The sequence below is a fragment of the Hyperolius riggenbachi genome, chromosome 1 (genome assembly GCF_040937935.1).
Source record: "Hyperolius riggenbachi isolate aHypRig1 chromosome 1, aHypRig1.pri, whole genome shotgun sequence".
NCBI lineage: Eukaryota > Metazoa > Chordata > Amphibia > Anura > Hyperoliidae > Hyperolius > Hyperolius riggenbachi.
This window is the reverse complement of record NC_090646.1, coordinates 568,726,010-568,743,889: the sequence shown is the minus strand read 5'-3', so window position 1 is coordinate 568,743,889 and position 17,880 is coordinate 568,726,010. Positions and strand designations below refer to the sequence as shown.

Genomic DNA, 17,880 nt, shown 5'->3' with positions numbered 1-17,880 from the left:
TAATGCACATGGAGGGTCAACTTTGACCTTCTACATCACAGTCAGCAGGCCCAGTGTAGCCAATTAGGCTACACTAGCCCCTGGAGCCCCACCCCCCTTATATAAGGCAGGCAGCGGCGGCCATTACGGTCACTCGTGTGCCTGCATTAGTGAGAGTAGGGCGAGCTGCTGCAGACTGTCTCTCATAGGGAAAGATTAGTTAGGCTTAGCTTGTTCCTGGCTGCATACCTGTTCTGTGAACCCACCACTGCATACCTGTACTGTGAACCCACCACTGCATACCTGTTCAGTGAACCCAACACTGCATACCTGTTCTGTGAACCCACCACTGCATACCTGTACTGTGAACCCACCACTGCATACCTGTTCAGTGAACCCACCACTGCATACCTGTTCAGTGAACCCACCACTGCATACATGTTCAGTGAACCTGCCACTGCATACCTGTTCTGTGAACCCACCACTGCATACCTGTTCTGTGAACCCACCACTGCATACCTGTTGTGTTCAGTGAACCTGCCACTGCATACCTGTTCTGTTCAGTGGACTCGCCACTGTATACCTGTTCAGTGAACCCGCCACTGCATACCTGTTGTGTTCAGTGAACCCACCACTGCATACCTGTTCTGTGAACCCGCCACTGTATACCTGTACTGTTCAGTGAACCCGCCACTGCATACCTGTTCTGTTCAGTGGACCCGCTACTGTATACCTGTTCTGTTAAGTGAACCCGCCACTGTATACCTGTACTGTTCAGTGAACCCGCCACTGCATACCTGTTCTGTTCAGTGGAGCCGCTACTGTATACCGGTTCTGTTCAGTGAACCCGCCACTGTATACCGGTTCTGTTCAGTGGAGCCGCTACTGTATACCGGTTCTGTTCAGTGAACCCGCCACTGCATACCTGTTGTGTTCAGTAAACCCGGCACTGTATACCTGTACTGTTCAGTGAACCCGCCACTACATACCTGTACTGTTCAGTGAACCCGCCACTGCATACCTGTTGTGTTCAGTGAACCTGCCACTGTATACCTGTACTGTTCAGTGAACCCGCCACTGCATACCTGTACTGTTCAGTGAACCCGCCACTGCATACCTGTTGTGTTCAGTGAACCCGCCACTGCATACCTGTTCTGTTCAGTGGACCCGCTACTGTATACCTGTTCTGTTCTGTGAACCTGCCACTGTATACCTGTTCTGTTCAGTGAACCCGCCACTGCATACCTGTTGTGTTCAGTGAACCCGCCACTGTATACCTGTTCTGTTCAGTGAACACGCCACTGTATACCGGTTCTGTTCAGTGGAGCCGCTACTGTATACCGGTTCTGTTCAGTGAACCCGCCACTGCATACCTGTTGTGTTCAGTGAACCCGCCACTGCATACCTGTTGTGTTCAGTGAACCCGCCACTGCATACCTGTACTGTTCAGTGAACCCGCCACTGCATACCTGTTGTGTTCAGTGAACCCGCCACTGCATACCTGTTCTGTTCAGTGAACCTGCCACTGCATACCTGTTCTGTGAACCCATCAGCCAGGCGACCATATGGGCTGTAAAGCCATCAAAACCTGCACTCTCGCCATGGTGCGCACCAGTCCAGCACGGCCGTCACTACACAAACAGCTGTTTGCGGTGCGTTACACGGTGAGTTTGGTGTCTCAGTGTGAAGCAGTACCTTAATTACACTACCTGCTTGATGTATACACATGCAAGATGTTTTAAAGCACTTTAGGCCTGTCATTTAGCATTCAATGTGATTTCTGCCCTTAAAACGCTGCTTTGCGTCAAACCCAGATTTTTCCCGGGGACTTTTGGCGTGTATCCCACTCCGCCATGCCCCCCTCCAGGTGTTAGACCCCTTGAAACATCTTTTCCATCACTTTTGTGGCCAGCATAATTTTTTTTTTTCAAAGTTCGCATCCCCATTGAAGTGTATTGCGGTTCGCGAACTTTAACGCGAACCGAACCTTCCGCAGAAGTTCGCGAACCTAAAATCGGAGGTTCGGCCCAACTCTAATGCTGAGGTACTGTCAGTTTCTAGGTCTGCATGAAGCCTAGTTCTAAGAAAGAACAGCAGTGTACATACACATGTTTATTTCATCAGCTCACATGTCACTTTAGATGTTCTTAAAAAAAACCTGAGACGGTTCATACTGCTGTATTTATGCGTACGTGGAGTTTTCTCCAGCCCCATATTGGCCATGGGCTCCCTCGCCGTCCTCCCTGGCCGCTCCGTTGTCCCATGGTAGCCTCCAGAATTTTTTTCAGTCAGGTTCTTGTACGCTTGCACTGTCCAGCCATGTGCACAGCCCTGTTGCACCCAGGGATTGTTTTGCAGCTGTGGGAACATGAAGGGGGGCATGTGCATGGTCGGGCCAAGCATGCACAGAAGAACATGACTGGCTGACTGAGGAAAATATGGGAGGAGGAGGAAATGGGGAGGACGGCAATGGATCCCACAGATCAAATGGGACTGGTGGGAGCCTCAGGTAAGTATAAATACAGTAGCATGTACCATCTCAGGTACACTTTAAAACAACAACAATGGCTGATTGCATTATTTTGCTCTTTACCACACTCACTGAAAGCCACTCTGTTATGTACAGTGTCATCCTCCTTCCTCCCCTCCATTGCAACAGTTCACATCACCCTGGTTTCCCAGAGCTCTTTACAGAGCTTGTTCTTCACAGTGACACTTATAGGATTAAAGAGTCAAAATAAACATACACATGCCATACTTGCCTCCGGCGTAGTCTACTCATCAATCTCTTTCTCCTCTCCTGCGTCCTGTTTGTCCACTCTGACTGTGGAATTCTCTGTCCTCCATTTTGAAAATGGCCATTACCCCACAACAGCTTCCTGGTCAGCACACTGTAATACTGTAATATCACCCACTTGAGCCATAGGGAAACATGGACATTACATTGACATTTGTTTTTAACTGGCAGCAGCTGATATATAACTGACAGCAACTGGTATATTTCACTTCTGACAAAATATTGTCAGACCTGGAAGGGATCACTGTAAGAAGAAAATGGTGAGCCTCTGAGAGGAACTGACGGTGAGGTAAGTATGTAATATTTATTTGCAGCTACATCATGTGTTTTTTAATAAAGAATTTTACTCAGTTCAGGTTCCCTTTAAGCTCGACACTGATGGTCAATGTGTTTATGCACCTTAACAGCTTATATTGCGCATACTGGGGTTCATATGTCTGTACGTTAAAAAGGTAGTAAAATAGTTTATAAAAGTATGTTGCATTATTGATCAGGGCCTATTGAACACACTTATGTATCGGAACATTACCACAGATACTTCTCAGAATTATACACATGAATAAGTAGAATAAATAAATACACTGTTTACCCCATACCTTAATTATTTTTCAGCAGAAAATGGCTCCATTGCGATTTTTTTGTGGGAATCCGGAAAGGCAGTTGTGAAGAAAGTTCAGACCATTAATTTTGAAGCTGCAAATATGATTCATACTTTTATGCCTCCATCTGGATTAGGTAAGTCATTACTTATAATGTCAGTGGTCTTCTTGTCTCATGTACTGCACATGCCCAAAAAATGTGGGTGACACTGCACAACTCAGGACACAGCAGTTAATTATGGGCTATAATTGCCAGAACTGCAGGACGCCAATCTTGTATCTCTGCAGACGCTCTCAGGACTACTCTGACATGTTCAAACTTTAAACCCAAATGTCACTCCTTAAAGAGCACACTGTGTCAATGCTAACATTTCACGACTGTGCAGGGTGTCCTGGTCAAAGATTCACTCATAAGATGATCATCTTCTTGATAAAACGAACCTGCATTATCCTTAAATACTGGAACTGCCATGATCTGCTCTTTGAAGAATTCCATTTCTGTGTGAACTTTAAATATCTGACATTTTAGCTTATGTAACCTTTAATGTGATAAAAATGGCTCATAGAAACTGAATTTACTAGGAGAGAGGGGCATGAAATACTTAAAGGACAAGTGAAATGAGAAGAATATGGAGGCTGTCATATTTATTTCCTTTTAAACAATACCAGTTGCCTGGCTGTCCTGCTGACCTATTTGACTGCAGTAGTGTCAGAATGACACCAGAAACAATCATGCAGCCAATGTTGTCAGATCTGACAATATTGTCAGACGCACCTGATCTGCTACATGCTTGCTCAGGGTCTATGGCTAAAAGTATTAGAGACAGTGGATCAGCAAAATAGCCAGGCAACTGGTATTGCTTAAAAGGAAATAAATATGGCAGCCTCTATATACCTCTCAATTCAGTTGTCCTTTAAAGCAATGCAACATTGTACAGTAGAAGCAAAAGTAATGCAACATTGCAGAGGTTTTAAGCAGACATCATCAACCATACACACTGTCACTAGCTTTCCAGTGGTTGGATAGTAGGCTGGATAAGGGCTCTGACTCTGACACAGGTGACCTGGGTTCAAATCTTGGCTTTTCCTGTTCAGTAAGCCCAGTGGCGTAGCAATAGGGGGTGCAGCGGTTGTGACCGCATCAGGGCCCTTGGGCCAGAGGGGCCCTCCATCAACCACAATATTCACTATTTATTGGTCCTGTGCTGATAATATTCACTTCACAGATGCTTTGAATAGTAGTGATCACTAACACACTGTTTCCTGTCTCCTTCTTGCCCCTCTGACACTATGGTTGTTCTTGATTAGTTGTGGTATGCTGTATCAGTTGTTATGCATATAGTGCTTGGGGGGCCCAATGTAAAATTTGCACCCGGGTCCACAGCTTCTTAGCTACACCACTGAGTAAGCCAGCACCTATTCAATAATTCTTGTGCAAGACTCCCTAACACTGCTACTGCCGACTGAGTGCACCTTAGTGGCTACCTCTTAAGCACATTAAGTCTGACAGGAGAAACGCGCTATACAAATGTTGGAATGTATTATTATTATTATTATTATTTTTTTTGTAAGCACGTAAAATGCAGAACTCTATTTAAAGTTAAATAGCTCTGTTTTCACTGCCTGTACAATTAACACTTTGGGGGGCAGTGTGATGTGTTGTGTTTTTCTGAATGCAGCCTCTCAAGTTGTTCTGCGTTTGAAGTACTTTGCTGATTTTATTGCATTTGGTGGATGACTAACACTATTCAAAACAATGTAATGATATTCAAAGGCTAATAAAACATCACTTGAAATGCAGATTGAATACAAATCAAACATAAATTAAATGCATTTTGTTTTCTGAACATTATCCTCTGCAAAGCTGTGCTTTCCTGGAATCTGTATTTAATCCCTGCCTACACTTGCGCTTACAGTGGGAGAATGATTACAGATGGTAAGGGAAGAATCATAGCTCATTCATGGTACTCCACACTATGCAATCAGCAGGCAGGAAAAGGGAGGAAGGTGTGACCACTAAAATGTTTTTGCTGTGACACTGTAACTCTGAATCAAAGGACAGGCTGTAAATAATTGCAAACAGGTGCGTAACTAGAAATCACTGGGCCCCCTGCAAAACTTTGTATGGGATCCTCTCCCCCTGCACACTAAATAGGTACTGTCTACAAATCTTTGTCTACAAAACGTTGTTATGATTTCGTTAACAGTGGCTAAGCAGATGCAGTCATTAGAACAAATGTGCAGAGAGCAGAACGTTTTTCCTCTGTTTGCCCTTAGTTGTGAGTCTCTCAGGACGATGTCCCCTTTGGCTTCTGGGCCCCCCTGCGGATGCATCCCTTGCAAGGTCTATTGTTATGCCCCTGATTGCAAACGTTCAGGCAGGTACATCATTTCATGCATACTGTATTTCAACCATGCATTTAGCCTGGAGTTCTGCTTTAAAAAAAAGTTGGACCAAGTTTTTTAGACTTATGAACAGCAAGATAATTACAATAAAAGTAATAAAGGAGGGCAAAGCTGTTATAAAAGTTTAGTGCTATGACTTCCACTTATCACAAAATGACCCTTATTCAAATCATTTTTTTCTCCTAAACACCTTATCAATGCATTTTAAAGAGACTCTGAAGCCAGTATAAATTCTTCTTTTTAACTTGTATTGCTGACAAGGACCCTCAGCCCTGCTAAACCGCCGCCATCCCACGGGAAAACAAGGGGTCTATACCCCCCCAAATCCCCTCTCTTTTGTCTGGGGAGCGCTTCCTGAATGAGGCAGAGCTAATGGCTGTAGCTCTGCCTCTCAGCGCCTCAATCCCGGCTGATCGCCACCTCTTCCTGCCCCTCTCAATCTTGCTTCACAGAGAGGGGCGGGGGAGAGGCGGAGATCCGCCGGCAGATTGACGCACATGGAGGAAGAGCTGCAGCTCATAGCTCTGCCTCCATGAGCAGCAAAAACCACGACCAAAAAGGTCATGGATTTTGCAGGGGGATTTGGGGGGTATAGACCCCTCGTTTTGCCGCCGGATAGCGGCGGTTTAACAATAACAATAATATTTTTATAGCGCTTTTCTCCCTGGGGACTCAAAGCGCTGTGACCCTGCATTATTCAGTATCAAAGGCTCGGGAAAAGAGGTGAGTCTTTAGCCTTTTTTTAAAGCTGTCCAGAGAAGGAGCCTCTCGTACTGATTGTGGAAGTGAGTTCCATAGAGTAGGGTCTGCATAGGAAAAGGCCCGAGCACCAAATGTTAAGTGTGTCCTGGGAATAACCAGATTCATCTTGTTGGCAGAGTGGAGGGTGCGTGGAGGGGCATAAAGTTCCAATAGATCCGCTATGTATTTGGGTCCCATGTGGTGTAGAGCCTTGAATGTCAGCAGGCAGATCTTACAATGGATTCTCCATTTTACTGGCAACCAGTGAAGAGTTTGCAGTACTGGGGTGATGTGTGAGCTGCGGGGGGCATTGGCTAGGAGTCTGGCTGCAGCATTCTGTACTAGTTGTAAGGGGCGCAGAACCATATCTGTAGATCCGATGAACAGGGCATTGCAGTAGTCTAGGCGGGAGGATACAAAAGCATGAACCAGAGCAGGTAGGTCTTCAGCTGGGACAAGGTGTTTGATTCTCGCTATATTTCTTAGATTGAAGAAGGAAGACTTGACAACAGCTGATACCTGCTGTCTAAGTTTTAGATTTCCATCCAGGATCACCCCAAGGTTTCGCACAGTCTTTATACTGTACGGTATCTCCCCCAATTGCTATTTTGAGGTGGTGAGTGTTTTGAACTTTATCCATCATGTGTGGGCCACCTACCACCAACACCTCTGTTTTGTCAGAGTTCAGCCTCAACAAGCTGGTGTTCATCCAATTTTGTAAATCCACTAGACACGCATTTATGGATGCTGATGGGTCTTGGGTGCCAGGCTTGAAGGACAGATACAATTGTGTGTCATCTGCATAACAATGGTATCCTAGGCCATAGTTCTGGATTATTTTGCCCAGTGGGAGCATGTAGACTGCAAAGAGTAATGGTGATAGTACAGAACCCTGTGGAACTCCATAGGCAAGTGGCACTGGATTAGAATAGTGTGTGCCCAGACATACTTGCTTTGTCTGCCAGGTCCCTCTGTGCAGCAGCCGTACACACGGCGCACAGGGGGACAGAGATGCGGCGGAAGCTGACGCGGAAGGCTCCTCCCCCCGCCGGAAGCTCCGTCCATGGTAAGCGGGTTGCTGTCGCTAGTCCGCATACACACGGCGGATTAGCGACAGGTGCGGCGACAGCTGTTGCCGGCGATTGGCCACGCCAATTGCCTGGCGACAGCTCTAACTAGCGATGGTTCGTGGCACGTTCGCGCACGTTATACACACGGGGGACTTGTCACCGCAACACGCGCGTGCCACGTGGTTGCGGCGACAGTTGTAGCCCGTGAGTACTCAGCATTAGAAGCTGGTCTTATATATTAACATTGCTCTTTGGAAAGGAATGGGTTAATTAAGCTCTTCCTTGACTGTTGTTGTTTATCAGTAGGGGGTAGACAAAAGCAAACTGCTGGAATTGAGAATCTGCTGGAAGAGGTGTGAAAATTCCATTGATGTGCAGAAACATGTAGCCTACCAAGGTTCACTTAGAAAGGCAATGGTTTAGCAGGGTCCTTGACAGCAATACAAGTTAAAAAGAAGAATTTATACTGGCTTCAGAGTCTCTTTAAGCCACCAGCAAGCAAGAAAATATTCAGAATAATTTTGACAGTATGTTTTCACCTACATTTTTTTGTAGTTTTTCAATTGCAGAGGGAAGAAAAGTTATTTTAAACAGAAGACAACAAATTATCACCTAGTAGAAAACTCAGGAAAAAAGTGAATTTAATAAGGGCATACCAGAATATTGTATTCATAAATAGTTATATTTTATATAGGTGATATGCCAAATAATGTAGTACCACAGGTAATGATTAGTGGTGCTCGTAATGACCGATTTCGACTATGAGCAACTTCATTGTAATTTTTTTATTAAGATTGTAATTGAAATTATGAGTAGAATCATAATTGTTTTGCCTTTTGTTTCAGTTCATATATTGGCTGCTGGTAGGAATGGTTCAGAATTGTACCGCCTGAGCTCTGAGAGTGGCCTCTTCTCGCCTGTCCTTGTGGCACCTCCGTCTAAGCATCTGACCTTCACCACAGCGATGTCACTGAATGTGTCTAAACCCTTCATTGCTCTGACTGGAGACCTTGCCTCTCAAATCTATGAGCTAACATCAGTGTCCAATCAGTCTGATTTCATACCTAGGTAAATGCAGCTGAGTTAAATTAGTATTACAGGACTTTCATTTCTGTGGGAAGATATGGTAGTTTTGCTGCTGCATTGTGTACACAGCAGCAAATGATCCCTTTACCAAAAAACAATTGCATTTGAAATGTATACACAGTTATGTCTCTCTCTTTGTTAAATATGTAACATAATACAAATGAAGTAGGTCGGTGAGGTTGTTTAAAGATAACCTGTAATAAGGTAAAAAAAAATGAGTTGAGCCTACCTGGGGCTTCTCCCGCTCCCTGCAGACGTCCTGTACCCACTTCAGAACAAAATGATCCTCCGGCCCCCTGCCGAGGCTCACTTTTGTTTCCATCAGTCGGCGGCTACTGCGCCTGCAAGGCCCTAGCTGCGTGCGTCCTCGCTCCTGCTCACACCGCTGGGAGCATCTTTCCCAGGCGCAGTACAAGATTATCTCATACTGTGCCTGCGCAGGACGCTCCCAGCTACAGCAGGACAGGGCCGCACAGGCTCAGTTGCTGTCGACTTGTAAGTAAGTTAGCCGCAGCGGGGGACCGGAGGATTCTTGAGTACTGGTGTGGGACAGGACAGCTGCAGGGAGCTGGGAGAAGCCCCCAGTAAGGTCAACTCTTTTTTATTTTTTCCTTATTACAGGTTTCCTTTAACTAAGGTATTCCTAAACAAGAGGGGAAAATGGCAGCACATCCTAAGACCAGGCCGCATGTGAATGACAACCAACAGAGGCATGCAGAGCCCCCTAGAGGCAAAACACACACCTTGTATTCAAAACAGGTGCTACAATTATTCACTAAAACCCTAACCTCTGATAGAAACAGGATGCAAACATAAATATCTATTGGGAACATCTAGCCATAAGGTAAACTTACATTTTTTTAGTCAGCAGGGAGAGGTGGCAGCGCTTCCCAAAGCAGGCTGCATCTGAATGACTACTAGCATAGGTGTGCAGAACCTGCTTATAGGCAGGGTAAACATCTTGCATTCAAAACAGATGCACCAAATTAAAGTTAATGGAGGATGTTAGATTCCAAAACAGTTTCCATGCAAAGTATTCTATACTGGACCCTTCCGCCGCGATAAGGCCATGCTTTTGGAAGGGACGCTAACTACTTAACAAATGAGTAAATGTATAACCTGGGTGTGCCTGGCCATAAAATAGTTTACACATTTTTTATATAGAGACAACAGGGGAGAAATGGCAGCACATCCGGAGATCAAGCTGTATCTGAATGACTACCAAAAAGGTGTGCAGAGCCCCCTGGAGGCAACATACACACCTATTCAAAACAGATACCGGTACTACAATTATGCACTAAAGCCCTAACCTCTGATAGAAATGGAATGAAAACATAAATATCAAATGAGAGCAGCTAGCCATAAGGTAAACTTACATTTTTTAGACCGCAGGGAGAGGTGGCAGCATTTCCCAAAGCAGGCTACGTTTTAAATGACTACCAGCAAAAGTGTGCAGAGTCTAATTATAGGCAGGGTACACATCTTGCCTGGCTAGGTGCTCTTATGGGTTCTTATATCAGTATGTGGTTATGTGAAAAATTATTAATATGCAATACTGCTCTTTATTTTTTGTGTTATTGTATTATGATATTCACTTTTACATATAATTAAAAGCTGTAAAAAAAAAAAAGATCAGTGCCGAGGAAGAAGTATATACAGTATATTCCACGTAATTAGTCTGGTTTTTTCCTAGTCTGGGGGTATGTGCAAACTTCTTTCATACTAGCATACAGTGGGTGAGGTAGTGTCAGAGGGAGATATAGAGAATAGAGATAAAAACATAGTGGATTTTTAGAAGTTTGATAAATATTGAGAAACCACCGAACTAGTACAGTTTTAGCATACAGGCGTGCCTGGATTTATATGATAGGAGCCTGTAGGCACAGAATGTCGTGCACCTCAGACTTCACCTTCTATGAACCTACAACCCCCCGCTGAACTGCACCCCAAATGTGTTGGCTGTTCCAGCTATCACTGCTCCCTTACCCATCATAAGTAGCTACAGGTGTCTCTTAGAATTAAGTAGCCATAGGTTCAGTATTAAGTAGCTAGTGTTACCCCCAACTAAAAAGGGATATTGTCAGTGGAATGCTGAGAGTTGGGTGAGTAACTTCTCTTCTGTACTCTGTTCATGACTTTGCATAGGAAAGGAGAGAGGGAGGCACTAGGGGAGAGGAGTGAGCCGCATTTCCATCATCAGGTGCCTGTAGGCATGAGCCTACAGTGCCTTATGGTAAATCCTGCCCTGCATACAGGAAAAGCCTATATATGTATAGAGTCAAGACTGAACTGAAACTAAAATTTCATTTTGTTTTCATTTAAAGAGACTGTAACAAAATGTTCAGCCTTATTTCTTCCAGCCTATAAGTTCCTATACCTGTTCTAATGTGGTCTGTCTTACTGCAGCCTTTCCTAGTTGCTCAGTGGCTCTATTATCTCTGTTATATAATCTAATCTTCTATCCTCTGACGGCTTTGTCGGGTTCAGGCAGGAATGTGCTGTCTGCTGTTATAGGCAGAAGCTATACACACCCTCTCCATGCCCCCTGCAGGCTCTGTGTGAGTCACAGACTGAGCTCCTCTCCGCCTATCACATTCTGGTTAGCAGCTATGTCTTTTGTTTGTAAACACTGCCTAAAACTGGCAATTACAAGCCAGGATCGCAGCAGGGAGTGGCAGAAACAGCACAGAGGGGCCCAGGAAAACATAATTAATAGAATGGTATGCTTTTTATTGTAAGAATTTTAGAGTACAGATTCTCTTTAAACAGAGGAGTACCCAAACAGCTCTTGGTGACACAGAACCATGAGCTGTCTGGGTATTCCTTAGTACCGGTTTAAGCCCTATCCCATAGAGCCACATTAATCCCTGTCATGCACTGATGAGGGCCAGATAGTCCAAAATAGGCTGTATGTATGTTGGATTGATGTGGCTCTGTATAAAATGTATAAGCTATAGGCTTGCTATACATCAGCAGTTCTTCATGTGGACCTGGCTTCAGAGGCAAAAAGAGATCATTTGCATATTCAGGAGTACATCACAAAGCTGAATTATCGCAAATACCTTCGTTTTAAGAGGGCAAACTTACATTTAGCATCTTAAACAGAGATACTTAAAATACCAATACCGAACAAAGTCAGTCCTGTAATTAGCTCTAGAATCCATCATGGGTCATCCATGTTGTATTAAAGTTGTGCTGTGTCTGCCTTTCTGCTAGTTCAGGTGAGCTGAAGTTTGAGCCTGGACAGAGTGAAGCTACTTTCGGAGTTAATATTCTTGATGACTCAATCCCAGAAGAGGACGAATCTTTCAGAGTAAGACTGAAGAATCCAAAAGGGGGTGCAGAGATTGGTGTCTATTCCTATGTAACAATCATCATCCCATCGAATGACTACGCCCATGGGGTCATTGGATTTGCTCAGGTAATCATGTGACTTGTTTCCTATGCTGGCTTATTCTTCTAATGATTCATTAGCATTGTGTGGTTGCATTGTACAGGAATTGTGTAGTGTCTTTTCATCTCTTTAAATGTTGATTTTTTTTTAATGGTAGAATTCTTTAAAGAAGCAAGCAGAGGAGATGGACCAGGACAATCTGATCAGCTTCAGTATTGAGCGTCTCTATGGAACATATGGGCGGGTTACGGTGGAGTGGATTGCCAATGGCAGTATATCTGATATATTTCCTGCATCAGGAATGGTACGTGCCTACTCCTTATCATTATAGTATGCTGACTAATTGCTGAGTAAATTATTGTGACCTCCCTTTTCCGAGTTCCATTTTACTGGACTTTGCTGATTCTACTGTGCTCCAACTAGCAGGGCCATAGGAGTCCCAGGCAAGACAGCCTGCACCCCCCCCCCCCCCCCCCATACACACACATTCTACAGGAGCAGGTGTACTCCACTGCAGAAACTTCAATAGCATCAGCTAAGGATACAGGGGTCCTTGGAAAGCTGGAACATATTAGGGGTAAACTGGAATTAACTGTGCTGAACACTACAGGCTGCTTGAAACAGAATTCCATTAACCTCCTTGGCTCAGCTCGTCAGTGACCGCCGGAGGGCGCCGCTCAGGCCCCGCTGGGCCGATTTTGATAATTTTTTTAAAAAACACGCAGCAAGCACTTTGCTTGCTGCGTGTTTCTAACGATCGTCGCTGCCGATGCCCCGCTACCCGACGCGAAAGAGGCCCCCCCGCAAACCCCGTGCGCAGCCTGGCCAATCAGTGCCAGGCAGCGCTGAGGGGTGGATCGGGACTCCCGATGACATCATCACGATCGTCACCATGGCGACGGGGGAAGCCCTAAAGGAAATCACGTTCAGAACGGGATTTCCGGACGGGTTTGATCGCCGGCGGCGATCGGAAGAGTGGGAGGGAAGGAGCAGGGAGGAGGGAATCATGTAGCTAGCGCTAGGCTAGCTACATGATTTTTAAAAAAAATATTTAAAAAAAAAACGCTGCGCAGCCACCCTGGCGAAATAAATAGAACGCCAGGGTGGTTAATACAGAAGGTGTGCACTAGCTGGTGCCCAGAAACAGCCTTGCCCTTCACCAAGCTACTCTACTACTTTATGTACCAAGTTTGAAGGGCTGCAACAGGAGTATAATCACTGCTTAAAATGTTGAAGCATGACTCTGTACTGTAAAGACTTAAATATCGCCAAAAACCAAAGTGCCTGCATTGCTGGTGGCTGTTTAACATGACATATACATTTCAGGAAAAAAAAGGGGGGGGGGGGGTAATCACACTTAGATGCTGCATTGCTCTTGGTTGTACAACATGACATATACATATCAGCAACAAATATAAAGGTATCACACTACATATATTGATCAATTCACCACTCAATTCACTCTTGTGCAGTCAGTGGAGCATTGGCTTGGAATATACAGTAAATTGCAGCTGGAATCCCTATAGTGTGATAGCATCAGCAGAAAGGGGACATTGTCTAAAAGAAGAGCATTAAATCTGGGCATCAAGGGACCTGTGACACAGACAGGGAAGATGTGGGGTATACTTTTTTTCACCCATGAAAGATTTTCATTTCTGAGCTCTTAGAACTGTGGTATGATGGCCTATAGAGTCTACTTGGTGGTTACATTGCCATGTTGCTGTTGTGAATGGGATAACAATAAGGCAGGGGGGCAGAAATTAACAAACTGACCCTATTGCTGACCTTATAACTGAGCCTAATGCTGGTTCCTTATAGGTTTCTGTCACAGGAGCCCTAGTGGTCAGACCGCAAATTGCCTTCCAATCGGTTTCAGCATACAGACCATGCAAGCTTTGGTCGCGATCTTTGCGCAGAAACCGACAGAAATTTAGGCAGCAACCCGACCAGAAGGGAGCCTGTGGGTTACGGAAATACACTTTACACACTAGTTCAGGATATAACTGCCACCACCTCTGTTACCATGGGACAGAGGAGCCTGCTGACTGTCTGAACCTAGATCTACAAATAAAAACGGTTAAAACACGCTGTATTCTGTCTAGCCAGCAACAATACAATAGTAGCGTCTCTTCAGAAGTCTGGTTCAGTTTGTGCGGCTGCGAAGCAGGGTAGCTGAACAGTGAATGACTTGGATAAAGTCGTTTATTCACGGCAATATAAATAATTAATATATACAGACAGTTATTAAAACAGTAATAGCCAGTATGAAAAATAAAAGAAAGGGAGAAAAAATACTTAGTTTCATGGAAAATGTCCTTTTGTGGGGAAATCATCAAGTCCTTGGTTTCAAGTTCCGCAACATTCTTTGTTTCAGCTAAGTTCAAGCAAAATGGCCACCACTTGTTCCTCACGGTGGCCGTGTGTTCATGAAGGTGGAAAAATGGAGGAATGAGGCCCGCCTGCCAGCCATGTGCTTTTGATGAAGCTGGTTTGGGGGTGTGGCAATGCCGACCCCTCTGAGTTACCCACCAATGACAGTTCATTCCCTCTGAGAGATTTTAGGTTTTAAACTTACAAACTGCTGTACCTCACAAACGATACACGTTATATTTAGGGGGATAACAGATTCATACTTGTCGGAAAATACAGATTAATATGACATCAGACATGGCTAGGGCAGCGGGTCCAGTTCTTGAGAAGGGTCATACCTCAACAACTGGACTGACTATCACAATGAGTTTCATATCTGCACGATGGCCAGATTTTACCGAACAAGACCATATGAATTTTATAGCTGTGCGAGGTATGGTTGCCATATAATCGTCAAGAAACCATACCCCACATGCATTCATATATGGCCTGGTGGGAGCCGATTCGGCTGGCTTTCTATGGCCCCCCTGTGGAGATTAGCTTCCTGAATTCAAGGGTTTGTTCCTGCTCATTAGCATATCAAAAGAGCCATCCTGCAGTTAAGCTGATGTCTTCTCTCTGCTGAGAAAAGACAGATGCTCCTACACAATCAATCCAGATTCTATTGATCTGAAGCGCAATCGATGCAGAGAATCGAGTGCGATCGCTTTTTCTTCACGGGCGGTTCCAGGACGCGTCTGCGGCCCCGCAACCGTCCGTGACAGTTTCTATTTGAGCTCTGGCCACATTATCCAATGGTAAGGACATGTGCAAACACATACATGGAGCAAGAGTGAAGAGCATCAAAAGAAGACCCAATCAACTTTCACAGGGTCCCTGCCAATTTTAGTCAGCTAATGTACATTTTTATATTAGCCAGTAACATGATGTGTGCTGAACACAATAATCAACATAGTTAGCGGTTGCTGGAAAACGTGCATAAAAAAAAACAACTTAGCAGCACTCGTTGAAAAATCTCCTTTGTATTTGCAGGTTACATTTTCAGAAGGCCAGACCCTGACTACAATCACTGTGACAGTTGTAGCCGATGATATTGCTGAACTGGCAGAAACTGTCACAGTAATCCTCACAAAAGTCACTACCATGAATATCAAGGATCCACGTAAAGGAGCAATATTGGACCCAGAGAAATCCAAGGCCGTACTTACTATCCTGCCAAACGATTCTCCGCATGGTGTGATTGGCTGGCATGTCAATTCATTGTCTTTAACAGTGAATGAGCCTGAAGGTGAGTGTGGTGTGTGAGGGACAGGGCAAAGTAGAGTAGTGCACTCAGAAACAAGGTGTTTCCTAGTTTACAGCAGAGCAGGAGCAAGTTTCACCAGGCCACACTTTTCCTTGAGTCCAGTGACATTTTAGAAGGCAGGAAAGGAAACATGGCAATTCTAGTAAACATGCATATGCCAAATAAAGAAGAGAAATCCATGTGAAAGTGTGAATTATTATTTCCATTATAATGAAACATTTCATGCCCGTTTCTGACACTGTTACAAGCAGCAACATTCCTTCTCCGCACACCAGCCTTGTAAATACCATCTGAAACGTTGTCCTTCTGCTGCTTGCTGATTGATGGACTAAATCCACCACATAGCAGCGGTAATGACCTTCCTCAAGCAGCCTTGCGTCTGACTCGTACAGAAGCACTGCCAAAGGTTTATGTGTCGGAGGAGATTAGTTATCATGGAAAAGTTCTCTATTCATACTTGCTATGGAAGCAACCATAGATCACAAGGAACGTATGACGTCTTATTATATGAGATTTATGGAGATGCACTGATTACCAGGGTCACTAAAAGCTTTTGGCATTTGATGATAGTGATGATAAATGTTTTTTTTCCCAATAAAATAGTTACCATTTGTGAGGAGGTATATGTATCGTTTACAACTGACATAAATTTATATTGTTTTACTTCAGCTTATATTCCTATGTGTGTGCTGTTTCATCATCATAATCAGTCTTGATGCCTGGTCTATTGGGAGCAAACTATTGGGACAACAAAACTCTAATGGCAAGTGACTAGATAGTGTACTGGTTAAGGGCTCTGCCTTTGACATGGGAGACCATGGTTCGAATCCTGGCTAGGGTCAGTACCTATTCAGTAAGAAGTTCTCGGGCAAGACTTCCTAACACTGCAGGGTGGTCCCTTGAGTGTGCCCTTCATGGCTGAAGCTCTTGAGCCCTTTGAGTCCAACAGGAGATAAGCCCTATACTAATGTTAGGATTGTAGGATTATTAATATCTATGCTAAGGGATACTCTTACTTCCCTGATCTATTACTATCCACCTCTACTTAACCTAATCCTAGACTTAACCCGTGTACTGTTCCCAACTGTAACCTCCATCCTTCCCATGGCTAACACTTACCTGAACCCAATGCTTACTGCTCCCTCCCAATAGCCCTAACCCCAGCCTTTTGCCTAACACAAATATTTTCCTTTCTAAGTGCCAACTTCTCACCTTCCACGGATTGTCAACAACTTTAACCGCTTTAGTAATAGTCTTCTCTGGTCCCTTAAAGAGACACTGAAGCAAAAAAAAATTATGATATCATCAATTGGTTGTGTGGTAGGGGTAATTACTAGAACATTGGTAGCAAAAAAAATTCTCATATTTTTATTTTCAGTTATACAGTTTTTTTTTATAACATTGCATCATTCTCTAATATTTGCAGTTTACACATTACTCAGCATTCTAAAAGTTTTTGCAGAACAGTCAGTGAACTTTTGACCTGTCCTGAACTGTTCTCTGCAAGAAAAACACAATACAGCTGAGATAACCTAATCAGAAGTCAGAGCTCTCCATGACTTTCAAAGTTGCAGAGCTCATTGGCTATTTGCATAGATAACAATTTTAGTTTCTTAACTCTTCCTGTACTAGAAACAAATATTAGACTTATGTCTCTGCTCCTAATGCTTTATTTCTTAGCTGTACTACACAACCAATTCATTATATCATTATTTTTTTCCGCTTTAGTGTCTCTTTAACCATTTCAGCCCGCAGGGATTTTTCACTGTATGCATCAGAGCAATTTAATATGCAATTTAAGCATCAAATTAAGTTATTAGCGAATGATAAGGTTATTATCATTCGCTAATAACTTTATCACTACTTATCACAATGTATTGATCTATATCTTGTTTGTTCCGCCACTAATTAGGCTTTCTTTGGGTGGTACATTTTGCTAAGAATTATTTTTTATATACATTTTTCACATGAATATTAAAAAAAATGGAAAACAAATAATTATTTCTCAGTTTTTGGCCATTATAGCTTTAAAATAATACATGCTACCATAATTAAAACCTATGTATTTTATTTGCCCATTTGTCTCGGTTATTACACCATTTAAATTTTGTCCCTATCACAATGTATGGCGC

General features: G+C 43.8%; 1 protein-coding gene across 1 annotated transcript in view; it reads left to right on the top strand.

Moving 5' to 3' along the window:
* Window positions 1-17,880, top strand: part of ADGRV1 (adhesion G protein-coupled receptor V1) — a 629,361-nt gene that overhangs the window by 235,463 nt on the left and 376,018 nt on the right. Inside the window, exons 51-55 of the mRNA XM_068247792.1 lie at window positions 3,389-3,511; window positions 8,438-8,660; window positions 11,895-12,099; window positions 12,230-12,376; window positions 15,475-15,730. Coding sequence (XP_068103893.1) covers window positions 3,389-3,511; window positions 8,438-8,660; window positions 11,895-12,099; window positions 12,230-12,376; window positions 15,475-15,730 — 954 coding nt within the window. The remainder of the gene's footprint in view (window positions 1-3,388; window positions 3,512-8,437; window positions 8,661-11,894; window positions 12,100-12,229; window positions 12,377-15,474; window positions 15,731-17,880) is intronic.